Source organism: Protopterus annectens, chromosome 14.part0, assembly GCF_019279795.1.
Source record: "Protopterus annectens isolate FY-2018-M chromosome 14.part0, PAN1.0, whole genome shotgun sequence".
Classification (NCBI taxonomy): Eukaryota; Metazoa; Chordata; order Ceratodontiformes; family Protopteridae; genus Protopterus; species Protopterus annectens.
In genome coordinates, this window is record NC_056748.1 from 691,188,316 (window position 1) to 691,207,873 (window position 19,558).

A 19,558-nucleotide genomic window follows, 5' to 3' on the forward strand; every position below is an offset into this window, starting at 1 on the left:
GTTTAACAAAGGAACGGCAGCAGCAACAGTTCAGGTCCAGTTGGCTGCTATATCTAATTTTCATCTTGTGACTGACTGGTTAAATATTATGTTCCTCAAGTTATCCAAGGCCTTTCTCAAGGGGACATTTCATATGAGACCACCTGTGAACACTCCCTATTCTCCATGGAATCTAAATTTTATGCTGTCATGTATAATCTTCCCCCCATTTGAACCAGCATCATCTTGTGACCTCAAAGTGGAAAAACATTTTTCTGGTAGCTATTACTTCTGCCCGTAGAGAGTCAGAGCTTCAGGCTTTTTTTATCCAGCCCTCCTCATTTGATTTTTCATGCTGACAAGAGTATCACTTAGGACAAATCCCTCCTTTTTGCCCAAAGTCTGTTCAGAAACAAATATCAACCAAGTTATTGAGTTACCAGTTTTCTTCCTTAATCATTCCAACAAGTTGGAGTATATGCTGCACAAACTTGATGCTCACAGACAGCTCAGATTTTATTTGGATAGAACAAAAGAGATCAGGAAATTAGACCAGCTCTTTGTTTCATTCTCTGAATCCAGGAAAGGTAGCCCAGTGGCTAAAACAACTCTGTCTAAATGGTGCTAATATGCCTTTGCAACACAAGATTAAACCTCACTCAACCAGAGCAATTTCTACATCCTCGGCGTTCCAAGCCAAACTGCCCCTTGATAACATTTGTGTAGCAGCCACTTGGTCAAAACCTCGTACCTTTATCACTCATTACAAAGTTGATAAGGCCTCCAGGGACAGGGCTTCCTTTGGGTCTATGGTCCTGAAAAATGTACTCCCATGAGCCACCCAAGATTGATGGTGCTAGGGATGCTACCCGTCAGTCAAGAATGAACAGCAAGATTGAACAACTTCACATTAAGAAGTTATGTACTCACCATAACTTTCCATGTGAGTTGTTCATCTCGCCTTCATTCTTACGTTCCTCCCTCCTGGCTGATAGCTGACCTAGGTCTCATCCTGGCTGCTCAATGTCTTCTTCCTTTCCATAGGTAATAGCTAATATTTATATGGTTATAGTATGCGCAGCAAGCAAGATCTGAGGTAATTCACAGTGCATCATGGGATAGGGGCTTGGCGTCTAGCTACTGGAGGACCTCGAGCTTTGCATATGGCCATACCGGAGACGATTAATTGGCTCTGAACCCATCAGTCAAGAATGAAGGTGAGATGAACAACTCTCATGGAACGTTATGGTGAGTACATAACTTCTTATTCGGTGGTATGTCAGCAAGCAGGGTAGACCAAAATCTTACTTGCTATGCAGACTAGCTCTCCAAGCGTGGGAGCTTGCCACAAAACAGGGAGTCACACTTCATGCAGCGTACATCCCTTCAGAACAGAATACTCAGGCAGACACCTTTAGTAGGTCCATGTTACAGTCCCATTAATGGATACTCCTGAGGAATGTCTACAAATGGGGTACACCTCAGATCTGTTCGCCTCCCCTATGAACAGAAAACTTCCATCCTTTTGAACCAGGCTGCCCAGCCTTCTGGCGAGGACAACGGATACCGTTTTAGTCTCTTGGAAGGCGATGTTTCTTTATGCATTTCCCTCCTTCCCACTACTTCAGAAAGTCCTACTGAAAATTCAGCAGGACAAACCAAAAATCTTGCTGGTGACCCCCCTTTGGCCAAGGCAGCACTGGTTCCCTTCCTTCTGCATTTAGCCAGGGGCAGTCACCACAAGTTACCTCACAAAATGGACCTTCTCACACAGGGCAAGGGATCTCTAATCCATCCTCACTTGTGGTCTCTGAACCTTACCCTGTGGGTGATGGAATTCTGATCCCTTACAGACATCACTACAATGAGGACGTGCTCACAGTCCTGCAGGATGCCAGGAAACCTAATACTAGGAGATCTTGTACAGCTAAATGGAAAAGATTCTCCATGTGGTGTCTACAAAGGCAGTTCGACCCTTTCCAGGTTGATGTCCCTTTAGTACTGTCTTATCCATGTGAACTTTTGCAGACAGGGTTGGTGTACTCCATTAAAACACACCTGGCTTCTATTTCAGCTTGTCTGCCTCTGGGCCCCCCTTTGACTTCCAGAGTGCCTGCAAAGTTATTACTAAAGGGAGTGCTGCATCTCAGGCCCCCCAGGAAACCTATTCCTCCTCCTGGGCCTGAATTATGTTTTGGGGAAGCTCATGGTAGCACCTTTGAACCAGCTTCTAAGGCTTCTCTGAAACACTGCATATGGAAAACCAGTACTCCTAGTGGCCTTGACATCATCTAGAGAGTCTGAGTTACAGGCTCTCATTGCCATTCCCCCTTTCCTCATCTTCCACAAAGACAGGGTAACCCTTAGGACCAACCCTTCCTTAATGTCCAAGGTGGTCAACGAGATTTCCTTAAATCAAGCTGTTCACCTCCCTACCTTGTTTGACCATCCTCAGAGTGACAGTGAAAGTCTTACATTCCCTTGATGTGCACAGACAGCTTAGGTTCTACTTGGACAAGACTAAGACTATCAGAAAATCTGACCAGTTGTTTGCCTCCTTCTACCCCAGGGCCCTGGGGAAAGCGGTGAGAAAACAGACTATTTCAGCGTAGATTTCCAGGGCAATTGTATTCTGCTTTGCACACCATGGGAAATCCTTGGGGTCCAAAATTAAAGCGCGCTCCACTAGGGCTATGGCTTCATCAGGAACTTTCTTTAAGGGATTAGACACTGCCACCATTTTATAGGCAGCTACATGGACATCTGTCCACACATTTACCAAGCATTACAAATTGGACCAAATTTCCAAATCCTAGGCTGGATTTGCCAGAGCAGTCCTCCATGGATTTATGGAGAATAGTTCCAAGACACCACCACCTTCTTCCCAGTGAGCTTTGGCACTCGCCCAAAAGTCCAGAATACTCCAACATGTGAATAGAAGGCCATAGAATAGTTGTGTAAAATCTCACCATAGCCATAGATGTCCTTCTCTTCCATGTTGCAGTATTCCTTCCCTCCCTCCTTCACCGCCTGTTCCTATAATGGTCCCTTCTTGGATGACACTGGACTTGCACAGTTTCCCTGGGACTGGGGTCCAAATGGGGTGCTCGGTTCCGAGGTCTGGTGCGTGCAGATGTCACTTATTGCCCATATTCCCTTAGCCACGTTAGACTTCCCACGCACCTAGCAATGACCAGAAGCTTTTGTATATTGGCCGGACGTTCGGGTAGCAAGAGAAGAAAAGCCAAGAGTCCAGAATATTGCAACATGGAAGAGAAGGACATCTATGGTTATAAGATTTTACAGAGCTATTCTTTCTCATTTGTTTTGAAATTGGCCAAGGGCAATTACCACAAGCATCCCTACAGGCTGGATTGACTCACACACGGCAGGATTTTTTGTACGCCAACCTGAAGATACTTTTATTGATTGCCTGGATGATTGGCTTTTCTTAACATTTATTCATCTTTTTTTTTTTTCCTGAGGATGTGCAGCAGGTAGTAAATGAAGGTAAAAATCCTGCAGTTACCAGTAAGCGCCATTGGGAGCCAGTCACATCTCAGATTAGAAGTATCGCAGTGAAACTTTTTGTTTGTGTGTGTGTGTGTGTGTGTGTGTGTGTGTGTGTGTGTGTGTGTGTGTGTGTGTGTGTGTGTGTGTGTGTGTGTGTGTGTGCAGTTCTAGTTACCAGATTTTTAGCTTTACGTTTTCATTCTTACCTCCTCTGTCCACAAGCAAGGAAGTTGCCAGCATGTTGGTTAACATCCTTATGAAAGCACGGTATTTTGTCAGGTATTAAATGAGGTTAAATAAATGGCTACTGGGAAATCCTGTGTGTAAGTGGAAGATTTTCTAGTTTGTGCCCATATAAGAACAAAGACTCATTTAAGACTGTGATGCCCCTGGTTCTAGATTGAGTTATTATCCTCTGGCCTTTCTTTCTCATTCTGTCAGGATTCATCTTTCAGACATTTCTGTATGTCTGCACTTATATCCCCTTAATTGTCCTCAAGTTGAGCAGTTTTTGAGTTTTACATACCCGTCTACCCAGAAAACAAGTGACTTCTCCTTGATCTTAAATTTGTGCTTGAAAAACTGAACAATCTTGCATTTGAACCAGTGCATCTGGCTGATTTGAGGTTCTTGACTTGGAAAAACAAGTTACTCCATTGCTTCTGCAAGTTACAAGTTCTTACAGCGAGCCAACACAACCTCTTTTTCCACAAGGATAGAGTTTCTTTGAGAACAATTCTGGTTTCATAGTTTACTCTGAGCCAATCTGTTAATCTCCATTTCTTCTTTCCAGAAACAAAGAAGAAAATACACTGAATGTCCATAGGCATCTCTGATGTTATTAAAACAGAACAAAATCCTTCAAGAAAGCCAATCAACTATTTGTCTCCTATGAAGGTAAGGAAAAAAGAACAGTCTGTGTCAAACAAGACCACCTCTGGATGACTGATATTTCTTTTTGCTATTCTCGTCATATCCAGCCACTTCCTAGCAGGTTAGGGGCCCACTCTATCAGGACTTTGGCTGTAGAAGTATTCTAGAAGCAGCAACTTGATCCTCTGTGTAGAATTTCAAAACATATTACAAACTGGATTTCTTTTTTAGGTCCAGAATAAGCTTTTCTTGGATCTTTCTCAAAGGTGTGCTGAATTCTTGAATCAGATGTCATTTTTGGAGGTTTTCGCTCTGGTGCAGCCAGCCACGGCTTCTCCCAGTCTGTCTGCCTTTAAGGTAATGGAGAGGGCTTTCTCTCAACATAGAGATTCTCTTGCTCTTTCATCCTTGGATCCTACATCCCTTCGGGTCCGAGCTCTGATCCTATCATGCCTACTCTACAGAGATAAGACAGTGCCATCTAGCATCCAGATAGTTCCCCATTGAGGACCTTCCCCTTTCTTTGGTTACCTCTTTAGACCATCCTGTGGATGGAAGAGTTTCCCCAAAAGAGAATGTGTAAAAGAAGCCATATAGATTTCCCTATGGAATCTCATCGAAGATGCTAAGTTTGATGAAGGGGAAGAGTCCCCCAGATCACCCACCAGATGACCTCTCATTCAGCGACATCCTGAAAATTCTTTAAAAAAAAAAAAAAAAAAGATGGCTGGTCTTCGGTTTTTCTGGAAACTTCTGGGTCTGGCTTGTCTGTCTTGGGTGACTTCCCCCGGTGGATGAGCTTATTGATTTTGATCTCTCACCAGACGTAGAAGGAACGGGATTCTTTGAACCAGTTCCCCGATGCCCAGATAAAATTTTAACACTGAAGGACAGACCCCACTGGAACAGAGGAGTCCCTGTTAATGCTATGGTAGTGACAGCCACTATAAACAAGCTAGAGAAGTAAGAGCTCCTCAGTCCATCCCCCCTAATAGAGACTCCAGGGTGTTGGGGACAAGTTTGGAAAGAGCATATTCGCTTCAGTGACTTTTACCTTGAGATCCCTGAATTACTTGGCACACTTAAGACTGCAGTGGTATTTGACCAAGGAACTCTCCAAATTCATCTTAGTCTGTCTGTGGAGGAGTACAAGAGGTCCTCTTCACAGCTGGCCACTCTTAAATTCATTTCCAGTGCATCCATGAGGTTAATATCCCATGATGTGGAGGGTACCTCACGGGCTGCCGGTTCATGCATAGCCATTAGGAAACATGTCTGGATGCAGTTGTGTGACTTTACGGAGCCTTTCAGGTCTTTTGTCATTACTGCTTTCTTTAATGGAATGTTTTTGTTTGGCCCTACTGTAAAAGAAATGCTTTCCTGGATTGAACAGGATAGAAAGACCCTGTTTGCCGTAGGAATATGCTTTTCTACCCCTCGGTGATCCTTTTCCTGTAATCAAAGAGGAGGCAGGAAAATGTGGTTCTGTAAGTTCCAGGGATCTTTCCAGGATTCATGTGGGGACAACTCCTCCAGAGGCAGAGAGGCAAATTCAAATGGAAGATGCCATCCTCATGGCAGAGAGGCCGGCAAAACCAGGGTGTCCCAAGATTCCTTTTTGGATAAACCCTTTCAGAGCTCCTAAAGGGTTGCCCTACTGCCCACATCTGGAGGCATTCGGTGGGTGCTTGTCTTTGCACCCAGACATCTGAGCTTCTACAACAAAAGATTTTCTGGTGCTAAAAATAATGTTCAGAGATTATTTCATACCATTTCTCCAGATCCCCTTAAATAAAAGAAGAAAGCTTCTTGACGTCTCGCCCAGTCAGAGTAGCTCAGGAGATTCTGCTAGATGAGTCATCTAGGAGGACCCACCAGACCAAGGAGAATTCTGGACTTAAGGTTCTTTTTAGTGCCAAATAAGACAGGGGACCTGTGTAGCCTGAACCAATTTGTAAAGAAGTCAAAGTTCCGAATAGTCACGGTTCAGTCCATTCTGCCTTTATGCAAGGACGATTGGATGTGCCAATTCAGTCTTCAGCATGTGTACTGTCACATCATGATGAACAGATGATCATGATGATTTCTGTGCTGGCTGGGAGCCAGTCAATCTGTTCAGAGCCCTCCCTTTGGTCTCGCCACAGCCCTTGGGGCGTTTATCAAGTGTATGGCAGTGATAGCTGTTCAACTGAGACTGCTGGGATTGAGTGTTTCCAAATCTAGACGACTGGCTCCTCGCAGCCCAACCAGGCATCTCTTAGAATAGTCCAGGGATTAATTGCTCCAGCATTGTCAAACCTAGGTATTTCAATCAACATTTCCAAATCTCATCTACAACCTGTGTAGAGCCTGGAGTTCATAAGTACCCTTTCTATACATCATGTGGATACAATCAAGTTTCAGGTACAGCATATTCTTGTTCAGCCTTCTTCTGCAGCCAGACTTTGCCTTCAGGCTCTAGTTTCAATGGCAGCAGCCATAACTTTAGTTCCGATGGCCCATTTCTGTGTGTGTTCTCCAGTGGATTCTAGCTGTTCAGTGGTATTTTCTGTGTCTTCTTCTGTCCTTCCCAGTCAAACTCACTCGAGTCTGCAAGGATCATCTTCATTGGTGGATTCATTTGGACAAAGTTTACCTAGGCTGTCCCCTTATTCTGTCCCCTCCAGTAGCCACAGTAACCACAGACTCATTCCAGTTGTGGTTGTGGGGGGCATTTCTTGGGATGGCTGGTCCAAGGCATGTGGTCCTACTAGCATTGCACGCCTTTCAGGATGTTTCTCTAGGGACTGTTGCAATACAAACTGACGTCTGTGGTCTGGTGCATCAACAAATGGGGGAACCCGATCTTACCCCCTTTGTCGAGTGGCAGTAAGTGGGGCAGTGGCTGATGGCCTACCACCACTTTGTTATGGCTATGCACATACTGGGAAATCCATTGTATTAGCGGACAAACTCAACAGGTCAGTTTTGATGCCTCACGAGTGGTCTGTCAGTGGCCAAGAAGATTTTCCATCTTTGGCGGCCTATCTTGCTATGATCTCTTTGCATCTCCTCACAACACATACAGCAAGTTTTTTGCCATAATTCCCCCTCGGGGCGAGTCACACAGAGATGTTTTAGTCCATGTTTGGCTCTCTGGTCTCCTTTGTTTATCCCCCCTTTACCTCTGATTCCAAAATTCTTACAGAAAGCCCTTTGCTTGAAGAGCTCAGTTATCCTCATTGCTCCCTTTTGGCCTTGTCAAGTGTGGTTTCCCTTTCTTTGATCTCATCTTTGATATATCCCCATGGATACTAAACCAGAGTCCAGACCTTTTGCATCCCTGAGGAATAAAGCATCCCAGTATTCCAGGCCTCAAAATGACCACATGGTTTCTCCAATCCATTAATAGCCAGACAGCCCAGGCTTTCCTTCCCAGTTTGGAAAATACTTTATCTTCCTAGAAAGCTTCTGCAAGGAAGATCTACAAGAGTAAATGGAAAAGATTCTCTATTTGGGCTTTTCAGTAGGAAATTGACCCTTTCACTGCTCCTGTATCTTCTGTTCTAGAATTGTTTGCATTTATTCTTCAAGAAGGTGGTAGTTTCTTCTACAATCAAAGTACAGTTAGCAGCATTTCCTAATTTTAACTCTGGAGATAAATCTTCCTCTTTAGCTTTTTCCAAATTGTGCAAGGTTTTTCTGAAAGGCACCTTCTTACTTAGTGAAAGACCCAGCACCTCCTTGGGATTTAACAGTCGTACTCCAAGTGTTGACCCAGCAGCCCTTTGAACCATCAGCCAAAAACTATTTAAATTTTTTGTCTTGGGGGGGGGGGGGGAAAGCATTCCTAGTAGCTATTACATCTGTGAGGAGAATTTCCGAACTTCAGGCTGTATCTTCCAAATCCCCCCTACATTGTTTTTCACAAAGACAGTTACTTGACAAACCAATCCATCCTTCTTAGCAAAGGTTACGTCTGAATCGAATATTAATCAAACAGTTCATTTGCCTCTTCCATCATTTTTTTCAAATAAGGGAGAGTACATGCTACATCTTTTAGCTGTGCATAGATAACTGTTTTTGTCTCCACAGAACAAAAGATTTCAAGAAATTGGAGCAGTTTTTTTTTTTCATACAGAACAGGCTGGGATCACCAGTTTCTAAAGCTTACCTGGTCAAATGGATTACCGATTTGTGATTCTTTTGTCTATTCAGGAAGGCCTGTCCCTGTCAAAACTTTCTAAATGCTTTTTAGTCTAGAACTTCCATTGACATGTGTGTAGCAGCTACCGGGTCTGTTGCTCATGTCTTTATTGCTCATTGCAAACTAGTTTTTGCTTCCAAAAGCAGAGCTGCTTTTTCTTCTGCAGTTCACCGGAATGTCCTTCCATGAGGGCCACCCAAGATTCGTGCAGCTGGGGACCCTGTCCCATGCATTGAAGAGATGAAAAGGGCAACATCGAATATTAAAGTTTAATACTCACCATAACTAAACATCTGTGTTGCCCATTTTCATTCTTCAAGTCCCCACAATCCTTCCCTTCCCTTTCACCTTCTGTCTTGACCTTGTGGATATTATGGAACCTTTTGTTCCAGGTTTGAGCCATAGCTTTGCTGTTTTTGCCTTCTTGCTCTGTTTTAGGATCAGTAAGGCAGTAAACTCTATCTGAGGTATTGTTAGCTGACTGGAGAATTATGTAGAGGGAGGTGCTCGAGAGTTGGATACAAAAGTCTAGTGTATACGGCAGTGTCTGATCAAAGTTCTGGTTTGATGTCTATTTTCATTCTTCCTTAAAATATGGATATCACCGATACATAGTTATGGTAAGTACATAACTTTAATTTTTCTTTCTCTTTCCTATATGATCTACCCAAGTAGCTTAGGCTACTGCAGCAGTGATCTAATGTTCAACATAGTTCAGTTGTGTAAGTAAAATTGCTATAGCAGTAGATGTTCAGATAGATCGCTGTTGCATTAGCCATCTACCCCCTACATTTGGTTTTGATGCATTACCAGGGTGTATGTGTGTATACTTGTGTATATAGTCATATATGTTTTACTGTTGCATTTTATTTTCGTAGCATTTTTTCTGCCACAAATATAGCCTGCTTTTTTGAAGCAAAACAGCTGTAAAGGTTTCTGTACCCAAACTTCTCTTTTTATTTGGCTCTGCTCAAACCTGTAGCAGTTAAGGGTAGGTGGAAGTTAACTTGATGCTTTGAAAGCTGCCCAGTGTCATGTTTGAGGCAGGATATAATGCAATTCGCTTAGGTTACTGCAACAGTCATCTGTTTAGAACATCTACTGTTATAGGAAGTTTGCTTACACAGCTGTACTTTCTGCCCCACAAGCTTTACCTGTAATAAAATTGCAGTCTTGGGTACAAACTCTCCCGACGTATGTTTTGACATACTAGTTGTGTTTTTTGACCATAATGGATGTATGCCCAGCTTTCTTGGTTAGAAATCTTGGGGGCCTTTAAAATTAAACAGTATGCATGGATTTGCACATACCAAAGGTGCATTGTATTTAGTGATGGGTTTGATAATCCTGTTTGGCCAGGTTGGTCCACTAAACACAGTCCCTTTACAGGGGTGAACCAGGACCAATGTCTGGTTAAGCGATTGGCTCAAGGTCATACAGGCGGCATATGAAGTCTGGGGGAATTGAACCCTGTACCACAGGAGTTACAGCTTGAAACTGTAACCTCTAAGCCAACTGCTAGACAGACTGCAATAATAAAATGTTGGCTTTTTGTCATGAAGATATTTCTGTAGATATTAACTGGACCATTTAGAGGGAGTTCCTGACTGTAGTGGAAGAAGATGATCAAATGAGGGAGAATTGTCCACGTAAGTAAGCAAGTCTTTTATAAACAAGTCTATCTGAAAAAAGAGTACTGTTTTAAAATATGATGTGTGAGCATCTTTTTTGGCAATACTACTATGCTGCAGTTTTGTTTATATTTAGCTTAAGACCATTTTTGGTAAACCAAGTATGTGCATATTCTAGCTCTTGCTAGAACTTTTTAGTATTGGTGGATGAACGGATGATAATGCTCTGCTTGAATGCATCCACAAACTTCAGCACCCACACCCAGGATATTGCTTTGGATGTCTACAAAATAAATGCAAAGCAAGAGAAGATCTGACCCCTGATCCTTGTGGTGCCACACTAGCTAGCTATTAAACAAAGCACAGTGGGAGAGTACCTTTGTACACTGAGACTCGTGGCATCCACCATAATGACGTACCTCAAACCAGACTGCACATACAAATGCTTCCCTGGTAATTGGGTCTGCTTGAACCCCACATACAGAATCATTAGAAAACTAGATTTTAATTCTACCCTGCGTAGGGTAGATGTCAGAAGACACAAACTGTTCACGGGTCTATGGTTATTCGTCGAAGGGTAAAAGCATCAAATGGCATTACATCGTAAATGCAGTTCATTGAAATCTCCTCATGTGGTGGGATGCCCCCCCCCCCCCCCCGTTAATTGTATACACCAACTCCAAGATCGCACTACAGTCGGGAAAAGGCAAATTTCCTTATCCCTACTATGTGATCTTAGTCAGAATGGCATGTTCAGTGATACATGGCATTCAATGCTTTGATTTTTTGATGGATAGACGTGTATCCAATAAGGACTGTTATAACAGCAATACACTCTAGTATCTGTTATTTTGGTAAACTGTAGTGTAATTTATACAGAGTATAGTACAGTTTGTGTGTAAAAGAAAAGATAAAAGGTTGTTAAAATATTCTTAGTTTATTGTAAGTAAGACAATTAAAATGAAAAAATATATATATTTGCAGAAGAGTATGTTTAAGTTGCAGTGTGGTACTGCAGAAGCAGGTAAATGCTGAGACAGCACTAACCATTAAAGGTTAACTGTGCATTAATTTAACAGTTTGGGACTTGTGGTACTCTTTCACCGGTAGGGAAAGAAATGCAGAGAATTCAAGCTGACACAGCAGATAAAATTGAAGGCTTGTTCAATGGTAGTCAAATAAGAACACATAGCCAATCACTTTTGTTCTAAATAAGGTTTAAAAACATTATTATAGGAAGCTAACTTGTAGAGCATGGTATATTACATAAGTCACTGCACCTGCTTTTGGTGCTCAACCGAATCTTACTATCCAGTCTTATTTAATACTGCACAATGTAAATTATGCGTGTATTTACACAATGATATAAATACAGGATGCATTCTGTGGCTTAGTGTGTTTTTTTTCTGACTGATCTCTGACTGTATTTCTTTTGCTTGCTTCATAGGTCCTCCCTTCACCCACCAGAAAGTGCCCCACAGAATGATGTACTATGGTGAGGCATCATGTGAGCGGGATCTGCAGCACTACATTGAGATCATAAAGTCTTTATGGTGCTCTTACAAGAGAGAGGTGCCTTTAGTAATCAATACTATGGGATGGGTTAAGGGTACGTACCTGTGTGCGTTTTGCATGCATTGACCAGACTTTCTAATTTTGACAACAGATTTTTCTATTAATGACTTGAATTTTTAAAACTTATATTTTATTTAGTTTCTATAGTCAGTACTGAAAATTCAGCTTGGCTTGGCTTGCCTTTTCATCTTGTTGAACCTACTGTGGTAGTACCAAATACCAATTGTCTTTAAACAGAGTAATCCCCTGACTTATTACTTCAGATTTTCTAGTGTAGTTTGCCAGACCCAGTAAAATGTGGCTACATCATTTTCTTTACTGGAGGTTGTGATGCAAACTTCTGCAAGTGGTAGTTTCATTCTTTTAACTTACATACACCATTGGGGGAGCTAGTAGAATAAGTGGTGATAATAACAGTGGTAGCTTTCAATATCCCCTCGTATGGTGACTAGCAAGGTGGGTCTGCCATGCCTTCTCAGATACATAGGATAGAACATGGTCACAAGTCCATGTCTTTGGAGAACATGTTTTAGCCTCTCTCTCCATCACCAAAGTCCAGTGTTTTGCCTTCCCCTTGATATCTGTAGGTTCTGAGTTCATCCTCAGCTGGTGAGGGCTTGAAGCCAGCTCCAATCCTTCTGTTAGTGGAAGGTAACGTTACCAGGACCAATTGAGGTATACTCCTCCAGCTCCCACCTTGAGGAAATGATGCGTGTCCATTGGTGTCTGTGTTGCCTGCACCCCAACCAAGTGGTAGTAATTTGAGGCCAACCTATGTGAGCAGCCACTTGTACTACCCATTCTCAGATTAGCAGAATTTGCAGTTAAGGACTATACTCCCTGGACCTTATTTCCATTTTCAATCAGGCCAGCTAGTGGAAGTCTAAGTGCCAGTTCCCTGATGCTTGGTACATGTTAGTTGCATACTTGTCACAAGATTACAAGTGGAAGTTCATGCTAGCATGTGGTGAAGACTGGTGTTCTCATTTCAGTTATGCTCATATTGATGGGTTAAGTAATCCCACATGCCATGTTCTTGGAGGCCCACAAAGGTAATGAAGAGATCTTTCCCACTGCTGCCCCTCTGGGTGACTCCTCAGGAACATAACATTATGATTATAAGTCCTAATCTTTTTAAGTGTTTTTTGCAGGAAATGTTACCCTTCCCCCCACTGTTGGACGACTGTGGAGGTTGTTTATACAAGCTATGATAGTGGTTGGGAGGATACCCCTGCAGAAAACATACTTAAAGATTTGAGTAATTTTTATTGGAAACCCCTTTTTTAGGTTTTTGACTCACTGAAATTACCTTTTGAAAGCCAACATGACTCCACCCCTGTTTTGATGAGAGCATTGGAATTAGGAGAAATAGTTTGACTGACCTTGTGTCATTTCCCTTCTTACTGGAAATGGCTTGTTGAATATCAGAAGAACCTTAAAGAGCTCTGGATCCTCCTTTCACCCCCCCCCCCATTAGTGAAACTAGTCATGAAAGATGCTGTTCAGACAGGTTGGTGCCCCACCACCACCTTTAAGTAGGAAAATGTCTGTAAACTCCTGCTTGAGTGAGTAGTGTCCCTTTCTAAGCATTTTTCTTATTCCTTTGAAATCTCTTCAGTATGGTATTGGTCTCAGGGAGTCCATAGCTTCTCTGTGTGATAACAGAATGTTCCTCTTTCATGTTTGGCATTAGGCCGGTCAGTTTTCTCAACTGTTTTCCCACTCCTACTTGGTAAAACAGATGTTGGAGAAGCTTGAATACTTCCCAAAGGCTTTCCTTAGTGAACATCTATGAGAACCTGGAGTTAACTTTCCAAAGTGGCCTACAGTGTTACACAGTTTGTTAGCTTTGATTGTGGGGATTTTTTGGCTAGTACTGCCATAGCAGATGTGTGCACTTTTATACCTCCATGTTCAACAAACCACCTGTTGTTCACCCTTTCTCTTCTCAGTAAAATGCCATGTATAAAGTAGGCAGAGTTTTGCATACAGACACATTAAATGAAGCTGAAAGACCCGCTGCTTAGAATTCATACCTATCAAACTTGGCCAGTTGGTCTTTTGGTTGCAAAGGTAGATCCAGATCTAGACAGGCACACTTTGAAGGAAGAAATGGCCAGGTCAGAATAAGCAAGAAAGGCAGATCTTTAATTGTATATCCTCTGTGTGTAGGCTAACCCAGCCTTTTTTCCCTTTAAAGCCCAGTTGTCTCTTCCTCAGTTTGTATGTTTGTAAATCCTCCAGTGGGTGCCCAGGTTGTTTGAAAACATTTCTTGAGGGCAATTGCTCATTTGAGGCCTTCAAAACATTCTGCATTTCCCGCATAAAGTTTGTGATTATAGAGCTAGTTTGTACTATCTTTCGAGTCTGTCATCAGACCTGAAGTAGTTAATTTTCTTAGCAGCAGTCATCTTAGTCTGAAATATTTCTAAACTCCCAAACATTACTACTTAGTACACAGCCTTCCATAAGGTTAACTTGTCTTTAATGCCTGTCAGCAGTGAGTTGATGAGGTGTCGCATTACGGACTGTTGGCAGGCTGGACTGCAGTTACCTGAGAGAACTGAACAAGTAAAACAGATTTTTGCCTTTATCAGTCAATTGAAATCTTGCATTTCAACTGTTTAATCATGATTGGGATATTAAATCTCAGAACTTTGGTACCAATTTTAATTCTGATGTAATTAGATTGTGTTTTTCCTTTCAAGTCCTGTTGGCTTGAATGGTGCAAGATAAATACATCAATAAACTTAAATGGTTTTAGAACCTACTTGAATCAATCCAGCCATTAGCGTAAACAGGAGACTATGATCAAAAAAATGTTGGGTACACGCAGCCAATTCTGTTTTGAGGTGATTAAATATTGTGAAGAGTCTGATTAGCTGTTTGACTCTTTTTGTGAAAGGAAACTCTATTCTCCAGTAACCAAACAGAACCTCTAAATTATTCGATTAATTGTATTGTTTGATGTTCTTCGTGTTTCACTGTTGCAGTCATCACACTTGGGTTATCCTGCCAGGGGTAGCCCTCAGTCGACCCGAATACCAGAGGCTTAGTATTTCTGCGTCGGTTGCTGTTGCTCCAAGTCTGACGTCAGATCATCAGTGGTATAAAAACAGGCAGCCGATGCCATTACACCAGTCTTTCTTGCCAAGGAGCCCGAAGCATGGTCGTACGCTACCTGACTTTTGTCTTCCGATTTGAATTCTTCTAAAGCAAAGTACCCTGTTGGGGATCCTTTTTTCTTGCTCTAACTGATGTCAGAAAAAGTTAACAATTATCTCGCCTGTGGAAAGCAAATACTACACAGAAACTTTCATTCTTACTGCCCTACTTGCTTAGGCCTAGACCACAACGTCCCTAGCTGTCGCTTCTGTGCCTTGTTCAAAGCCATAACTATATATCGTTGGGCCCTTTTAGTAGCTAGACATTTTCAATTTGTCTTTGAATTCTGATATGGCTTTGGTAAGCCATCCGTCTACCGATCTTCTGAAAAAATGTAAGGATAAAGACAGAGACAGACCGCACAGGTCCAAAACTGCTGACGCTTCTGTTAAGTTAGTTGCCAGTTTGCTGGTACTCCAGTGCTTTCGCAGCCCCTGATGCCCGCATCGATGGATTCGCAGGCTGCTACTGAGAACCGTTCGGAGTCCGGTATGTTGCGAGACTCTTCTTTGACTATGGAACCTGCGGATGTTTCTACCTTGGATGGGTCTGGAGCCGCTGTGCAGGCACTGGCTTCTAAGGAAGTTCTTCGCACTACCAATATTTGACTTCTTTCACGTCTTCAGTTCTTTCTAAAACTACAGAGATTCTAAGGCCCAGAGTATGAGCTACGCATAGAAAACAGACAACCCAAACTCACGTGCCTGTTTCCTTGTCACAATCACAGATGCTTAAAATGGCGAAAGACCTTATGCTGATTAGGGGCAGCCAGCCTTCTCCTGCTAATAAGAAAGAGTCTTGTCCCCAGCACCTTCATCTGACCAAGAGTCCGACTCTGAGGTTTGAGTATGAAGGCATGGCCTTATCTGCTTATGAGGATTCAGATGCAGAGGAATCCATTCATTCTGCCTCCCCTCTAGAGGATTTTTCTTTTGGTGAAACCCTACATACTTTGAGAGAGCACTTCCATTGGGAATGCCAGGATTACCCTCGGTCCAAAAAAGAGACTTTGGGAATTTTTAGATTTACCTCCGCACAGGGCCTTAGCTACACCCCCTGTCCTGGATGTTGTGGATGATGTTTTTATGGAATCCAGTCTAATCCTGGATACTTTACCTTCCTGCTCCCAGGAAATCTGACTGGTATTAGAGCCCCCTGATTCACACATTTCTTTTCAAGAGTCCTACTGCTGACCCAGAGGTCATATCCCAAGGGCCTAAAGGAATGAAAGCAACTACAGCTAAGAATCCCACCCCCTCGGACAGGGATTCTCAAGCCTTAGACAGATGGGGTAAAAAAGTATATATATACTTCTGCAACTCCTGCCATTAGAGCATTAAATTGTCAGTTCCACATGCTGAAATAACAGCAACATGCCATGGAACTCATTAAACAAAAGTTATCTACCTTCCCCTGACTGTGCAGGAAATAGACTTACAGGAATTTATGCATTCTGCAAGCCAAATCAATATGCATGTCCTGCAGTGTGGATTTGACACCCTAGAAGCATCCTGCAGAGCAGCAGTCACAGGTTCTGTAGTTCGAAGGCATGCTTGGCTTAAGGAACAGACCTTGCCAGATCATGCCAAATCAAAAACTATCGGACGCATCTCTTAACAAAGACAATGTTTGGCACCAAAGCAGAAGAGGTTTTAAAAAAAGATGGAAGGAAAAAAAGCTAAATCTGTGCAAACAGTTTAAGAATTTTTGCAAGTTCAGCCTCAGGATTCAGTAGACATTGTCCCTCAAAACATTGGTCTTTTCTGCCTCCTCAAGGCCACTTAAGACAAGACCTAGGGGTAACAGACCCCCCCCCCCAGACAGCAGTCTCGGGGTATGCAGAGATCTAAACATTGGAGTGTCTCCATTTCTAAACCAGGGAGTGCTAACTCACCCCCTTATGGAAAGAATTCCCAATGACTCCTCAACTCCCTCTCTCACTTCTGCCCATCTGTCCGTGCCACTAGAAGGAAAACAACTTGCCTCCCATGCAGAAAACTGGACTTCCATCACCAACGACCTTTAGGTCCTCAACATAGTGTTCCAGGGGTACAAATTTAATTTCCACACCTTGCCCAACCCCAAAGGGATTCCCAGTTCTTCCTCCAAACCAGTGGGCAGAGGCACAAAACCAAGTTCATTCCCTGCTCTCCATGAGGGCAATTCACCCTGTCCCTGCAGATGAGATAGGCCAAGGGTTCTATTCCAGGCTTTTTCTAATACCCAGAAAAGTGGGCACCTGGCACCCAGTCTTAGATCTATCCATTCTAAACACCTTCCTGGTGCTACCAAACTTCAGAGTGCTCACACTGCAGCAGCTTCTCCCTATGCTGTCCAAAGATGCCTGGTTAGCCACTCTAGACCTCAGAGGCCTATCTGCATATCCCAGTCAGAGATTCTTGCACAATATATCTACATTACAGGGCAGGATCTATGCAGTATCAGTTCTCTGCACTTCCCTTTGGTTTATCCATTGCTCCCAGAGTTTTCACAAAATGCCTAGCTCCAGCCATTGCTTATTGCAGACAAAGAAATATTCAAATTTACCCTTACTTGGATGACTGCCTGATTCAGGCAGACAGTCAGGAGAAGTGTTTACAGCACCTGACATTTGTAAAGGACCTACTAACCTCACTGGGGTACACTATCAACGAGAAGAAATCCAAACTTGTCCCCAGCCAAAAAATCGTATTCTTGTGAGCAAGCCTGGACACTGCATCCCAGATGGCATTTCTAACTCCAGAAAAACAAGCCTGTCTGACTGGCTACTTCAGTCAACTGGCCACCAGAACCCAGTTATCCGCAAGGAAAATCCTGCAAGCTGTAGTGTACATGGCCTCCTACATTCTACTAATTCCAGATGCCAGACTGCATATGAGGAAACTTCAGTGGTACTTAAAAAAGCCTTTGGTGTCAACATTCACAGGACCTGGAAACCATTATACCCATGAAACCCTGTCTAAGGAAAGATTTTCGTTGGTGGGCAGCGCATGCAACCAAAACAAGGGACTTCCCTTTTCACAACTCCAGGCCACCCAGATCCTAACCACAGATGCATCAGACTATGCCTGGGGTGCTCACCTGGACGGCAGGTGCAGTCCGGGCCACTGGAGCCCAAACCAAATCCATCTACATATTACCCAAAAAGAGATGCTAGCTGTTCAGCAAGCTCTCTACAGCTTTCAGTCCCCTGCTCTCTCTGGGGCCTCTACTTATCAGAACAGACAACACCATGGTAATGTGGTACATCAACAAGCAAGGGGAACCCGCTCCTACCCTCTCTGCAGGCTAGCCATGACCCTTTGGAACACTGCCTCAGCCATGCATATTCATCTGCAAGCTCAATTCCTGCCAAGCAACCAAAACTCTCTGGCAGACAACTTAAGCAGAAATCTCCTAGACACACACGAGTGACAATTAAACCACAATACTTTCAACCTTGTGACCCAAAAATGGGGTACCCCAAAGGTGGACCTATTTGCCTCCCCCTACAACCACCAGTTCAACAAATTCTGCACCAGGGAACCTCACAGCAAGGCCTAGAAAGTGGAAGCCCTATCCTTCCAATGGGAAAACCTCTCAATCTATGCATTTCCCCCTCTACCTCTTTTGACCAGAGAATTACTCAAAATAAGGGAGGAAATACAGTGGTATTTCAAACGTATATGGAAGCAATGCCATCATTCTCTCAAAAAGTTATCCTTCTGATCCTTGTAGTTAAAACAGAGTTCATATGGTGGGCTGGCAATTGCAGGTTAACTTTAGAAGCTGTGGTCCTTTAACGCTATTTGCATCTAACTGCAGTGCTTCAGACTGTGCTTGGGAGCTCATGGGACCACCTGAACAGGGAAGGTGAATCAGCAGACAAATAAGAAAGTACTTAAAATTGAAAAAAGATGATGGTTCTGATATATTACAAATGTATAAGACAGTATGGTGTCCAGAAACTATAAAATTAGTGACAGAATTATTCTGATGTGTCACATAAGTGCGAAGAAGAGATATCCTCTCATCCTCCTGTGCAGGTTAGTTGTGATGACACAAATGCTGGCTTTAGGACAGGGTCTCAACTTTCAGGTAACCTTTATCCCCACAAACTAGAATTCTGTAGTAGGCTGTCCTGAGTAAGTCCTCTTTCAACATACGAGAGAAGAAACTAGACAAAGAAGGTCTTCTTGAAGTTGACACAAAGGTGGGAACTCCCCGATGTGGACATATTAACTTCAGAGGGCAACCATCTACTAAATGAATTCTAAACCAGTTAGCCACATGGGGGAGGCTGGGCAGCTGATGCCTTCTCTCTCATTGAGCAGGAAAGTACAGTTGTATAAAATCTTACCATAACGGTAGATGTCCTTGCCTTCACTGCTGCAGTATTCCTTACAAATGGGATTCCTTGCCGTGAAGCCCTCGACCGGCCAGTTTGCCAAAGCCTACTGTTGCTTTAAGGTACACTGGACATCCCCTACACACTCCTTGCATAGGGAACGGCATAAAGGTGACATTCAGGCGTACCATTCTCAGAACCGATTGCCCCAGTAGGAACAGCAGTCCAAGGAAAACCAAGGAGAACCTGCACATCCAGGAGAGAAAAGACCAGGGGGAGGGAGGGAGTGAATACTTCAGCAGTGAAGGT

General features: G+C 43.1%; 1 protein-coding gene across 1 annotated transcript in view; it reads left to right on the forward strand.

The window, feature by feature from the left end:
• NOL9 (nucleolar protein 9) overlaps positions 1–19,558 on the forward strand; it is a 455,387-nt gene that overhangs the window by 220,687 nt on the left and 215,142 nt on the right. The window contains exon 8 of the mRNA XM_044055607.1: positions 11,630–11,791. Within this exon, the coding sequence (XP_043911542.1) occupies positions 11,630–11,791 (162 nt within the window). The remainder of the gene's footprint in view (positions 1–11,629; positions 11,792–19,558) is intronic.